Raw genomic sequence first — 12,150 nt, 5'->3', positions numbered from 1 at the left:
AGAATTCTGGAGGCAGTGCCACCAAAATGGGCATCTTGGGCACCCTTTTCCACTTCCTTCCCTGAAGGCCAGCCTTTCCTTATTGGCATATGTGTGCCAAATTGACCAATACCTCCTGCACTGAAGAGACTGGAAGTAGCCAGGAGTGGAATGAATGACAGAGTTAACTGAACTTTGGGAGGGAAGTTTACAGAGTTTGAATCCAATTCCAGTGTGAGCTGTAACCCTCTCCCATTTATGAGTAATGAAATTAATTAGAAACATCCACAGCTGTTCTGAGTTAGCCAGAACATGGACTCATTGAGGACCAGACCAGGCTAAGCTGGGGGTGGCATGTAAAGCAGCATCACTCCCCTTCCTGATCCTCATCTTCTACCTCTGGGCTCCCAACAGCTGACAATGTTCTCTTGTCTGGTGATGGCAGCCGGGCGCTCCTCTGTGACTTTGGCCATTCCACCAATTTGCAGCCTGATGGCTTGGGAAAGTCCTTTCTTACAGGTAAGGTCTGTCTCCTAGATTCAGAATCTATCAGGGTTCTTGGATTAACCCTATTTTTGTGGCCACTAGTTAACTGAGTGGCCAATAGTGTCAACAAAACTACCATTTTGGACTGACGTGCTTGAAGACATCTTTCTGTTCACCCAGTCCCTGGATTTTAAAATGTATTGATTTTGACTGAATCAAAAACAAACTGTTAGTTATATCTGATCCTTTCTTATTGAGAAAGTCATGTTGGGGATTCTAAGTATAAATTTATTTTCATTGTCTGACTCTCACACAGACCCACACCCTTAAAAAGCACATTAAAGATGAAGCTTAGTACAGAAGTCAAGGACCATTATAGACATAATTTCACCAGTTCCTAGAACAGATTGTATTGTACATGTTTTCACCAATTTGGTCCATCAACTATGAATTTCATTTGGAAGACTTGTATCTTTAAATTTCCTTTACAAAGTGACTTTGGAAGGGGCCATGGGAGATCAGTGGGTGGTTATCCCCCAGCCTCCTGCTTGCTAGAATTTCAAGAAATGTTTTTACCTTTGCTTTTGTAGGGAACTACATCCCTGGCACAGAGACCCACATGGCTCCAGAAGTGGTGATGGGAAAACGCTGTGACTCCAAGGTAGACATTTGGAGCAGCTGCTGCATGATGCTGCACATGCTCAATGGGCGTCACCCTTGGACCCACTATTATAGTCGGCCTCTCTGCCTCAAGGTGAGTGATGATTAGCCCATCCAGGAGTTGCCTGGGTGGGTCAGGGATTCCCCTCCCACCACACCCTTGTGCCCTGATGGGTTCAAGTCTCAAGGACCTCCAGCTTCCTGCTGCCTGACTCTTGCTACCCCCACCTAATGTTGTTCTCCTTTTTGCTAGAGTCCCTAAGCCAAGCCATTGCTTGTACCTTCAAGGTCCCAGGCTAGAGCCTAATTTTTGACATTTTAACTCCAAAACAAAGTGCTTAGAAGGAAGAGAAAATGGAATATATAGAATTTATTTCTCAAGGCAAAGGCCACCCACTCTTCTTTCTGAATCTCACAGATTGCCAATGAGCCACCACCTGTGAGAGAGATTCCGCCCTCTTGTACCCCTCTTACTGCTCAGGCCATCCAGGAGGGCCTGGAGAAGGAGCCTGTCCAGAGGGCATCAGCCACAGAGCTGAGGAGGAAAATCTGTCTGGCATTGCAGCATGGTAAGGAACTTAATACCACTTCTCCGACTGAGCTATTTCCTCCCCAAGTCAGGGGGCCTCTGAGATCCATTTGACAAAACAGACAGGACTTCCAAACTGTGCTATTGACCTCGTCCACAAGTAGAGCATCCTGTGGGCCCACCCTCCCGGGGAGCACTGACTGGGTACAAGGGAGCTTTTGGAGCAAGGAAACACTAGTTTACTCTTGGAATCTAAAATGGGGTCCCTGGATTGCTTCCATTGCAGGGAAATTTTCTTCTCTAGTCCCTGGTTTCAGAATCTTCTCTTTGCTATTAACTGAGACATTCTTCCTGGTCTGTTTTGCAGCTTCTTAATCACAGTTACCAATATTAAAAGTAGAATAAAAGAAATGGATTGTTATCATTACTAGATAGATTTATGTCTCTGAAGCATCCCCCAAACTCAGGAAACTATCCCTATTCCCTTCCCTAGGAGCCTTTCTTTGTCTCTTCATTAGCCTGTTCACTAGCTCACCCAATATGAAACTTCTTCGTCAATATCCCATTTCCAGGCACCTCAGGACCCATAGAAAAGTAGATGTGGTGCAAACAGCATCTATCCTCCCTAAAATGTTTAACCTGTGTATCCTTTGTGTTTTATAGTGGGAGGTTTGAAAAGTCCTTGGAGAGGACAATATAAGGAACCAAGACAGTTGCCTTCAAACAAAGAGAATAGTCTAGAAATACTGGAATCGTTGTCTTTGCCAAGTGGGCCCATCCCAGAGGCTCCAGGGCCTGGGCTGGCCATTGAGGCAGTGGGTTTGACCACCAAACTTCAGCCACCTTTACCACCAGAGCCACCAGAGCGAAATAAGCTGTTGCCCCTGAGGCTGAGCCAGGAGGAGTCTGGGACCTGGGAGCCTCTGCCCCTTTCTTCCCTGGGCCACGTCCCCACCAAGAGCTGCAGTTCAGGGGAGCGAAAATCAACCTCTTCAGATGAGGAACTCCAGCAGCTTGAGATAGGTAATGAGCTTCTCGTGAAACAGTCTAGGCCTGGTCACTGAGAGGACCTAGCTCTGTGGTGGCCTGTTCTTCCTTCTTAAGCTTTGTGTTTTGTGGGTTCTCTTCTCCAATGAGACTCCCTGCTTTGCCTCGAGCCCCTCTGTTCTCTGTAGCTGGGTGGGGGAGTCAGTCCACTGCTAGGGTCTTATCTCGTGTCCTGTTTTTTTCTTGCAGAATTATTTCTGAACAGCCTGTCTCAGCCATACTCCCTAGAGGAGCAGGAGCAGATGCTGTCATGTCTCAGCATTGACAGCCTCTCCCTATCTGATGCTGGTGAGAAGGTAAATAACTCATTTCCCAAGGATAGCTCTGGGGGTATTGATTAATGCACACCGTCTGTATCTCCATAGGATGGGTTCATATTGGGAAACTAGGTGGTTGATACTTGTAGGGGCTGGTGAATGGTCTGTGTGTGTGAGTAGGAGAAAAAGCAAGCAGATTTCCTTGCCTCAGTTTTGTCTACCTCCTTTCCTTTAGTAATCAGAGGACAGCATCTCTTAGGGAGACTTTTTAATGGAGAAAACAATCCAGCTTCAGCTGATATAGAAGTGGGTCTAAATAACCGCAGGACATGGCAGAATTAATTGGCATATTGGCCCTCATTCAAATGATTTGCTTTCCCTTTTATGTTAGGCCCTTCATGAGCCCCTGCTCAAATCTCTCAAGATTGTAAGAGTGTCAACCTGGACCAATGATCCTATATGGAATTTTAACTGTTTCTCTACCAATTTGAGAAGGAAGGTGGCACCTTTTCCCAAAATGTGACCGACAGGAAATTAGCCTCAGCCCTGGGTTGGAATCGCAAGACTGGGAATAAGCGGGCTGACTTTGTCCCCTTTTGATTTCAGAACCTGTCCAAGGTTTCTCAGAGCTTACGAGAGAACTTCAGCTCTGGAATCCACTCGTGGAACAGTCAGGCAGATGGGCAGAGTTTCAGCTGGAACAACCTACTGGGGCGAAGCCGGCACACAGACACGCCCAGCTATTTCAATGGTAGGATCAGTTGCCCACCTAGCTCAGGCTCCCCTGGCCCTGTATCTGTAAAATAACATTTGGTCTGTACAAGAACATTAAGTTGTTCATTTTTTCTTCTCCGTTAGCTCATACCAGGAGGATTTTTCAGTACTTGACTCACCTATTCAGCAAATAGGGTCCTGGATGAAAATCCTTCTCCCATCTATGGCTTTTTGCAGTAGGGCAGTGGGAAAAATCTTGTCCTCAACATTTTCTGACTTCTGGACTTTTTAGGGTATTGGAAGGACCCTATGTGACTTAGATAAGCAGACAATGTCTTCCACCCTAGAAGGGAGCCAAAAATAGAAAACAAATTCATTTTATCAGCTGAATGGGAAGAGGAGAAAACAGGCCCCTTGGGATGTGTCGACCCAGAACTCAGTAATTCCTCTGTGGCTACCATAATCCAGGGCACTCTGCGGTTGTGCCTTGGCCCTGGAATCCTCAGGGTGATGATACCAGACCGCGGGGGAAGGGAGGAAGGGGAGGAGAAAATGGCCTTATTTTGAAACTTGGCTCACAAGCCTGGTTTTGTGGCTTTGCAAATAGACTCAGAAACTCCCATCATCACATAAAAAATTTCCCCAGCCTTTCCTGGTTACCAGTGGCATACTGATGATACATTGGATAATACAGTGGTCAAATAAGGCTCCAATACAATGAGTTGTATTTTTAAATTCTTAGCTGCCCACAACCTGATTAATAGCTGTTGGGTTGGTTTTTGTTTTTGTTTTTAACAGCCATGCTAACCTGCATCAAAATTCTGTGCCTGTAACATCCTAAAAGCCAGTTGTGGCCCTTCACATTTGAGAGCCACATATCAGAAGAAAACTTCTGGGGGGAAAATGGTCACATAGCTTTAGGCATAATCTCTTCAGTTTTCTTCGATGACAAAAAATAAATTTCCTCTTTCCTTCAGAGGAGTGGGAGCCCATAGGTGATTACAAAGTAACCTTGACAGAAGGCTCCAACCCTATTCCCCGCCCCCCCCCGCCACTGTCCCCCAGCTTTAAGGATCCCACATCTTGGAACTTCTCTCCTGCTCATGGTCACACCTGTCTTTCAGGTGTGAAAATCCAAATCCAGTCTCTAAACGGTGAGCACCTGCATATACGAGAGTTCCACCGAGCCAAGGTGGGAGACATCGCCACGGGAATCAGCAGCCAGGTAAGATGGCAGAGACCACCTCAGGGAGCAGGGTCATAAATCAGAAGAAGTGGGAGCCCCATGAAGTACCTGGCTCAGGCATGATGTGGGGTGCCAGAGATGGGAAAGTATAGGAGGATGGACCAAAGACTTCCTGAGCTTAATGAGAGCAAGAGGAATGCCAGACTTGTTGTAAGGAAAAGCCTAGCTTCACAAGAGTTTTTGATTCTTAGTGGTGGCATAAGATAGCTTGGCTTGCTTTAACTACTGAATTCCCCTTCTGAGCCTGCTCTGTCCTGTACTCCGATTCCCAGATCCCTGCCTCTGCATTCAGCCTGGTGACCAAGGACGGGCAGCCTGTACACTATGACATGGAGGTACCTGACTCGGGCATCGACCTTCAGTGCACCCTGGCTCCCGACTGCAGCTTCAGTTGGACCTGGAGAGTCAAGCATGGTCAACTGGAGAATAGGCCCTAGCCTCCCGGCCTTCCAGCCCCAGAGCTTGGGATGCTAGCAATCAGCCTTGGAGGTCCTGGAATATGTACCAGCTTTTGGTTCTACCCGAAGAGGACAGCAAGTGGACTTGGCCTTCTCCAAGAGATTTGGCATCTGGCAGTAGGGAAGAAGGTTGGAAACCAGAAAGCTGGGACTTGGAAACTTGTGATGGTCCACCCAGCAGTCCACCAGTGTAATGGAGAAATGGGGTGTGTGTGTGTGTATGTGTGTGTGTGGGTGTGTGGGTGTGGGTGTGTGTCTGTGTCTGTGTCTGTGTCTATGTCTATGTGTAGTCATCTTCACTTGAGTCCTGACTACGTGAACTGGTATGGGCCTTGCTCTGTGTGGAGGAGGAAGACATTTAAAATCTTCCTTCCTAGGAATAGAAAGGAGTTCCCTCTCTTGGCAGAGAAAAGATGGTGTGGCATGTTCAGCAGCAGTGAATCACTTTACGGCAATAGGGAGAAATCAGCTTTGAATCTGGAGTTGAAGGGAAATGTGGGACAGCCACTTTGCCCTGCTTTCCTCCAGCAGGTAGGTGTGAACAGGATGGCTTTCCGGAAGGTGCTCACCTGTTTGCAGTTACAGGAACTGGTGAGGAGGATGGGGCGCTTCCTTTAGTTAATGAGGAGGCTGAGGCGGTCCATTTTTTGCTCCCCTCTGGCTGGGCCGCATTCCACCCGCTCACCTTCATGCTGTAATTAGGACCTTGATATGAAGTCTTCTCTTCCTTCTATTTAAAATGAGAGACTTTTCAAATGCAAAGAAAAAAATCCGTAGAGGCATAAATGTCCCGTTAGAATTCTCTTCTCCAATTTTTTGGGGGGGGCATATATATTTGAGAAGGTATTTGTGTGACATGAATCTTGATAGAAGCAAGTTTGTCTGAATCCCACAATGCCTAATGCATGTTTTCTGTACTGTAGGCAGTGGGTCAACAGCCTACTCAGTGAGTTTCTCTTTCCCACTTACGTCGCATCTTGGAAGTCAGGCTAACTAGAGCTTCTGGTCACAGCATGTTTGAGAAGTCCTTTACTGTCCCAGGTAGAGGAGTTAGCATCAGACTGTTTCAGAGTTCTCTTCATGGACAGCCGAATTAGGACTGACTGGGCATGGGGAGAGAAGCACATTTTATTCCCAGCTCTACCAATGCTTCTGGGCCCTTAGGCACACAAGTCTCCCTTAGTTTTCTCATATGTAAAAGTGGTTGCAGTAATCCTTCGTTTCTAAGGGTGTGATTATGATAAAATGAGATAATTGGTATGAAAGCACTTTGCAAAGTGAAGTACCCCGCAAAACGTCGGCTCTTATTGGTTCTAGCTGCCAGGTTCAGCCAGACCAGAACCTCAGACCCTTGATTTCATTCACATGTCGAGTGTCCCACTCAACAGGGATCCAGTGGGGCAGATCAAGGCACTGAGGCGCCTTGGGCTGCATGGGCTGACCGAGGCCACATCACGTCCGTGTTCCTGCAAGCACTGACAGCAGCACTTTGGGTCCTCATGCATCCTTTTTTGTCAAAGCACTTTGGCAGCATCGCTGCCCACTTTAAAGGCAAGTTGTTTTCCTTGTGTCCCCCGCCTTTTATTTTTACACATAAACAGATGATTGTAAAGTCTAAGCAGAATGAACTCAGATTTCCCACCTACTTTTCCCCCCATTCCCCACCTGCCTGGGAGAGGTGCTGAAAAAGAATTTTGCCTTTGTCAGGGGCAGAGCACAGCCTAAGCATTGACCTTCTGGCTCCTGCCTCCTTCCCATTCTGATCACTGTACCCTCGCCAGCATTAAGCCAACTGTGAACTGTTTACATTTAGGAGGAGGGACAGTCGTGACATCACCAGCCCCCTAGCTAATCTGGGATGGGAGTCTTCTCGCCCTGGCCTCCTCCCTTGGGTCTTTTCGTTCTACAGATGGGTCCATCAGAGGATACCGAGCCCCCTCTAAAGGCTCTGGCATGGCTGTGTTCCCACCAGAACTTTCCGTGACATCATGGGCATAGGAGTTGAGCTGAATCAAGGTTAAGGGTCTGAGAGCACCAAAGCTTGACAGATGGGTGTGGATGAGCAGGAGCGTGCTCCACTGGAAAGTCTGGAGTCAAACAACCTGTTTTCAAATTCTGTCTCTGCCCCTTGTATGACCCCATGCAAGTCCCTTAGGCTCTTTGACCTTCAGTCTCCTCATCTGTAAAGAGGAAGTTGGACTAAAAGACAGCCTAAGGTCCCTTCCAGCTCTAAATCTATGGTCCAGACATGTGAAGGACATCTTAAGGTCCCTTAAGATGGTTGCTTCGGGGGGGGGAGGGTGGCATAAACACGTTGTGAGGGCCCAGGTTTCTCCAGTCGTTCCACCTGAGTGCAGCCACTGAGAATCCCAAATGCCAATAGACACTTGTGGTGGAGCCACAGCTGCCCAGCCAAGGACAGATGTCTCACCAAACACTGGAGAACAAGTCCCTCCTTGCACCACCATCAGTACTGACAAAGATGGACTGACTTTTCAGAGTTGGATTGTAAATGTTGCCTTTTTTAAAAAAAATAAAGTTTGGAATGATGATTATTTTCCTAAACAAGTGTCTCCTCTTCAATTATACGTGAGGCCTTGTTGCTCCTCTTGGCAGCTGACCTGAAATGTCCTTTGGCCTTTGGGTGGAGTCTTTCTAGACTATTCCCTGATTTCATGCTAGGGCTGTTTTCAGAGGCTTTAAGTTGTGCCCTCCCCAACTTCTACAACAGAGTGGAGAGCTCCATGCACGCAAACCAAGCCAGGTGCTCCACCCAGCAGCAGGGAAGTCCCTGGACACCATCCAAAACCAGACTGGGAGGAGAGGGGGCTGACATGGGACCAGCACACCTAGTGGCTTAATGACTGGCCCTCTCAACCAAACTGAGCCCAGTCCTGAGCATCCAGGATTAAGGAAGTTCTGGAGTGGCTCAGAAAGGGCTACAGAACACACCTCCCAACACAAATTTCCCACCTCCACAGCCACCCACCAGAGGAAAACTGGCAGAGGCCCAGAGTCCTTGAGTGAGCTAGCTGTACATCTTCTTAGAACTGGGAGTCAACCACTCCTGCCTCAATTCCTGTTAGCCTGAGGACCCCCCCCACCCCCTCACCCCCACCCAGGTAGGCAGTAGGTAGAATGCCTGAAACCGCTGGACTAGTAGAATGGCCTCCTAGAGGACCTGAGTTCTCTTGGTCAATTGGGTCAATGGAAGATGAACTTAAGCTGAGTCTGAGACCCTTAAAACACCAAGTGGATGAGTGAGGATCCTGCCCCCAGGTTCCAGGATTTACCCAGTCTTGGAGAGAGTGTCATTGGGGGCAGAGTGCTGGACCTGGAGTCAGGAAGACCTGGGTTCCAATTCTCTCTGAGACCCTAGCTGTGTGACAGTGAGCAACTTGAGAAGATCTTTGGGCATCTCTGTATTTGTGTGTTCACTCCTTCCAATATGTCTAGAAGAGCTGATGAGTGCAGCATTTGGGGGTCCTGGAGTCGAGGGTACATTGAGGTGGGGGTGGGGGAGGGAAACAGATATTTAACCCTTTCTTTGTCCTTCAAATGACTGACTCCCATAGAAAATGAAGCAGCTGGGTATGGAGGGACCCTGCCAGGCTAGTTTTTGTCCTTTGAGCAGAATAGCTAAAGCCTACAACAGGCAGGAAGTCCATCACACTATCTCTCTCTCTCTCTCTCTCTCTCTCTCTCTCTCTCTCTCTCTCACACACACACACACACACACACACCCTTTGTTTCCTGTCCATGGAGACTGAAACCGTGTAGGATGGTCATAGGGGATGGGGACAGGAACAGAGATGCTACAATGCAGCAGCCCATCTACAGTACTATGGAAACAATGGAGGGAGAATCAGGAGACTTTTCTATGTGGAAGGTTAGCACAGTGCCAAACAGGAAAGGCAGACAAGGGACAGGAGAAGTGGAAGGAAAAGTGGAGGACGTTTCCATGTGCAAAAATAGGGAGAGAGGAAGTAAAAGAGCTTGTGGGTGGAGAAATAATAGCATTTATTAGCCCTTTAAAGTTTATAAAGCACTTCCTGTGTCTCCTTTGACACAACCTTGGGAGAGAAGTGCTGTTATCCCCATTTTACAGATAAGGAAACAGGCTGAGGTTAAATGACTTGCCTAAGGTCACATAGGGGCAGCTAGGTGGCGCCATAGTTCACAGAGTCTGCCAAGCCTGGGAAGACTCATCTTCCTGTGTTCAAATCCAGCTTGACACTTGCTAGCTGTGTGACCCTGGGCGAGTCACTTTACCCTGTTTGCCTCAGTTTCCTCATCTGTCAAATGAGCTAGAGAAGGAAATGGCGAACCAATCTCGTATCTTTGCCAGGAAAATCCCAAATGGGGTCCCTGAAAGAGTCGGTCACACAGGTGATGAGGCAGAATCAAAGAGGATTTGATTTGCCCAAGGTCACACAGCTAGTGTCCGAGGCAGGATTAGAATTGGGTTCAGTATAGGTACAATACTATCCACCACACCACTTAGCTGCCCCTAAGGTGCAAAAGGCTAGCCCAACTGAAACCAGGCTTAATTCCACCGTCTGAAGCCCTGAGTTGGTAGCTGTCTGTTGGGGTACTTTGAGATCCTGGAAGAGAACACAGACGCTGGGAGCAGTCTAGCGTGTGGGGCCGAGCACCCGAGGGAGCTAGCCTCCGTCTAGCAGTGTTTCTTGTGAGGAGGGGCATGCGTCAACCCGAGGTCCAGAAAGACTGAGGTTGGGAAGGAGAAAGTCAAACAGGTCTGGGGGAGCCCCAGGGCTCCGTTACCTCCCTCCTTCCCTGCCTGCCACCCCTTCATCCAAGCATCCTCCTCCTCCTCTTCCTCCTCTTCTCTTCCTCCTCTTCCTCCTCTTCTCTTCCTCCTCCTCCTCTTCTCTTCCTCCTCTCTTCCTCCTCCTCGTCTGCTCTTCCTCCTCCTCTTCTTCTCTTCCTCCTCCTCCTCTGCTCTTCCTCCTCCTCCTCTTCTCTTCTTCCTCCTCCTTTTCTCTTCCTCCTCTTCCTCTTCTCTTCCTCCTCCTCTTCTGCTCTTCTTCCTCCTCTGCTCCTCCTCTTCCTCCTCCTCCTCCTCTGCTCTTCCTCCTCCTCTTCTTTTCCTCCTCCTCCTCTTCCTCCTCCTCTTGTCCTCCTCCTCCTTCTCCTCCTCCCACCGGGCCGGGGTTCGCTCCCTCCACCCCAGGGGCGCGTGGCGGAGAGAGGGCCGGGCCCCCGCCGTCCCTACCTCCTTCTGCCTCTTTCCCCCGCAGGCCCCAGCCGCCCGTGTGACGTCACAGTGAGCCGTGAAGCCACAGGTTCCCCGCCGCTCCTCCCCCCGAGGCAGCGGCGGGGATTCAAAGACCGCGCTGGAAGCGGAGGGGCAAGCAGCAGCTACCAGCCCACTCCCCGATTCGGGGCAGGCACTGGAGTCAGCATGGGGGTGACAGGTGCGAGAAGGAGGGGCGCCGAGGCAAGGGCAAGGGGAATGGGTACCGAGGGCTCTAGCCGGGGCCAGGACCGCAGAGACGTCCCCCGAGCGCAGGGTTAGAAGTGAAAGGACATCCCGGAGTTAGAGCTGGGAGGGCCCTTAGATAGACGGACTGAGGCCATAGAGTCTGGCCTTTCAAACTCCGGTTTTTTGTTTTTTTACTGTGGCACAGAGAGGTTGCGTGATTTACCCATGGTCACGTAGCTATTAAAGCGTCCGAGGTGACATTGAGCTCAGATCTTCCTGATTTTTAAGCCCAGCTGTCTATCCACTACTCCTTGCTTCCTTTAGGAAGGGAGCAAAGCAAAGGAAGAGGAAGGAAGACCCAGCAAAAATCACCCCAGGCCATCAGCATTGCCCTTCCCACACTCCTGGGACCCTCAGGCTACCCTTTTAGTCTCCACCTGCTCCCAACTCGCTGTCACTGAAGATCTTACCCCCTCCCCACAATGATGAAAGGTCAATTAGCAAACCCATCCCAGTCCCCCTTCCCTCCTGGAGGTCTGCATTGGTCACCAAATGCCCTTTCAAAGCCCCAGTGAAATAGACCTCCGTCTCTGTCACCTACTACTGTTGTCTCTCCTAAACTCTATGGAGGACTGTCTTATCTAGGAAACCCTGACATAAATAATGCAAACCAGAAGCTATTCTAAAGCGAGCCTCTGATAGATCAGAGCTGGCTTTAGATGGAGCCAGGAAAGACCTTGGACAAATCCCTTAAATTCTCTGTGTTCTACATAGCTCTCTAATAGTAAAGAAGGTACCAACCTGCATCAATAGAGTTTCTTCAATGGGCCAATGAAATCACAAGTCCATTACCTAATCCTGTGATTTTTGTTGTTGTGGGAGGCATGCATGTTTCTTCACAGTCTCTACTACTACCATCTCCAGTCTAGCAGGGATTATGGTTGGTCCCTTCTTTCTCTTCCTCCCTGCCCCACACCCCCCTCAACTGCCTCCACCACCAAAAATCAGGTTCATTTGCATGAAAAAAAAACACAGAAATCATCAGACTAGGAGTCCCTCTTCTCTCCTCACCCAAAGATTGGGATACAGTCACACACTAAAGGCATGTGATATTTCTAAAGATCTGGTGACCAAGCATCCTGATGCCTGGCCCCTGGTCTCTGATCTCCTGTTCTCCTGACTCAGTGCCATTTTGGTCCTAGAGAGTTCCTAGAAACCAGCCTCACTCTTTATATGATATTATCTAAAATTATTATTTGTAAAACGCTTAGCACAGTGTCTGACACATACATAGTAGAGGCTTAATAGATGCTTGTTCCCTTTCCTCC

At 48.8% G+C, this 12,150-nt stretch overlaps 2 protein-coding genes across 9 annotated transcripts in view; both read left to right on the top strand.

The window, feature by feature from the left end:
• The window catches only part of MAP3K14 (mitogen-activated protein kinase kinase kinase 14), a 44,849-nt gene extending 36,911 nt beyond the window's left edge, over positions 1 to 7,938 (top strand). For 6 of the 8 annotated variants that reach the window (XM_027872815.1, XM_027872818.1, XM_027872817.1 and 3 more), the window contains exons 9-16: positions 394 to 498; positions 1,056 to 1,219; positions 1,544 to 1,694; positions 2,318 to 2,677; positions 2,891 to 2,997; positions 3,565 to 3,709; positions 4,797 to 4,897; positions 5,191 to 7,938. In XM_027872815.1, the coding sequence (XP_027728616.1) occupies positions 394 to 498; positions 1,056 to 1,219; positions 1,544 to 1,694; positions 2,318 to 2,677; positions 2,891 to 2,997; positions 3,565 to 3,709; positions 4,797 to 4,897; positions 5,191 to 5,355 (1,298 nt within the window). In that variant the 3' untranslated portion in view covers positions 5,356 to 7,938. The remainder of the gene's footprint in view (positions 1 to 393; positions 499 to 1,055; positions 1,220 to 1,543; positions 1,695 to 2,317; positions 2,678 to 2,890; positions 2,998 to 3,564; positions 3,710 to 4,796; positions 4,898 to 5,190) is intronic. The other 2 variants (XR_003570084.1, XR_003570085.1) reach the window with 2 other exon arrangements.
• The window catches only part of SPATA32 (spermatogenesis associated 32), a 17,901-nt gene continuing 11,673 nt past the window's right edge, over positions 5,923 to 12,150 (top strand). Inside the window, exons 1-2 of the mRNA XM_027872963.1 lie at positions 5,923 to 5,967; positions 10,571 to 10,905. Coding sequence (XP_027728764.1) covers positions 5,923 to 5,967; positions 10,571 to 10,905 — 380 coding nt within the window. The remainder of the gene's footprint in view (positions 5,968 to 10,570; positions 10,906 to 12,150) is intronic.

Source organism: Vombatus ursinus, unplaced genomic scaffold, assembly GCF_900497805.2.
Source record: "Vombatus ursinus unplaced genomic scaffold, bare-nosed wombat genome assembly UNPS02014801.1, whole genome shotgun sequence".
Classification (NCBI taxonomy): domain Eukaryota; kingdom Metazoa; phylum Chordata; class Mammalia; order Diprotodontia; family Vombatidae; genus Vombatus; species Vombatus ursinus.
This window is presented reverse-complemented; position numbering and strand designations above follow the sequence as displayed.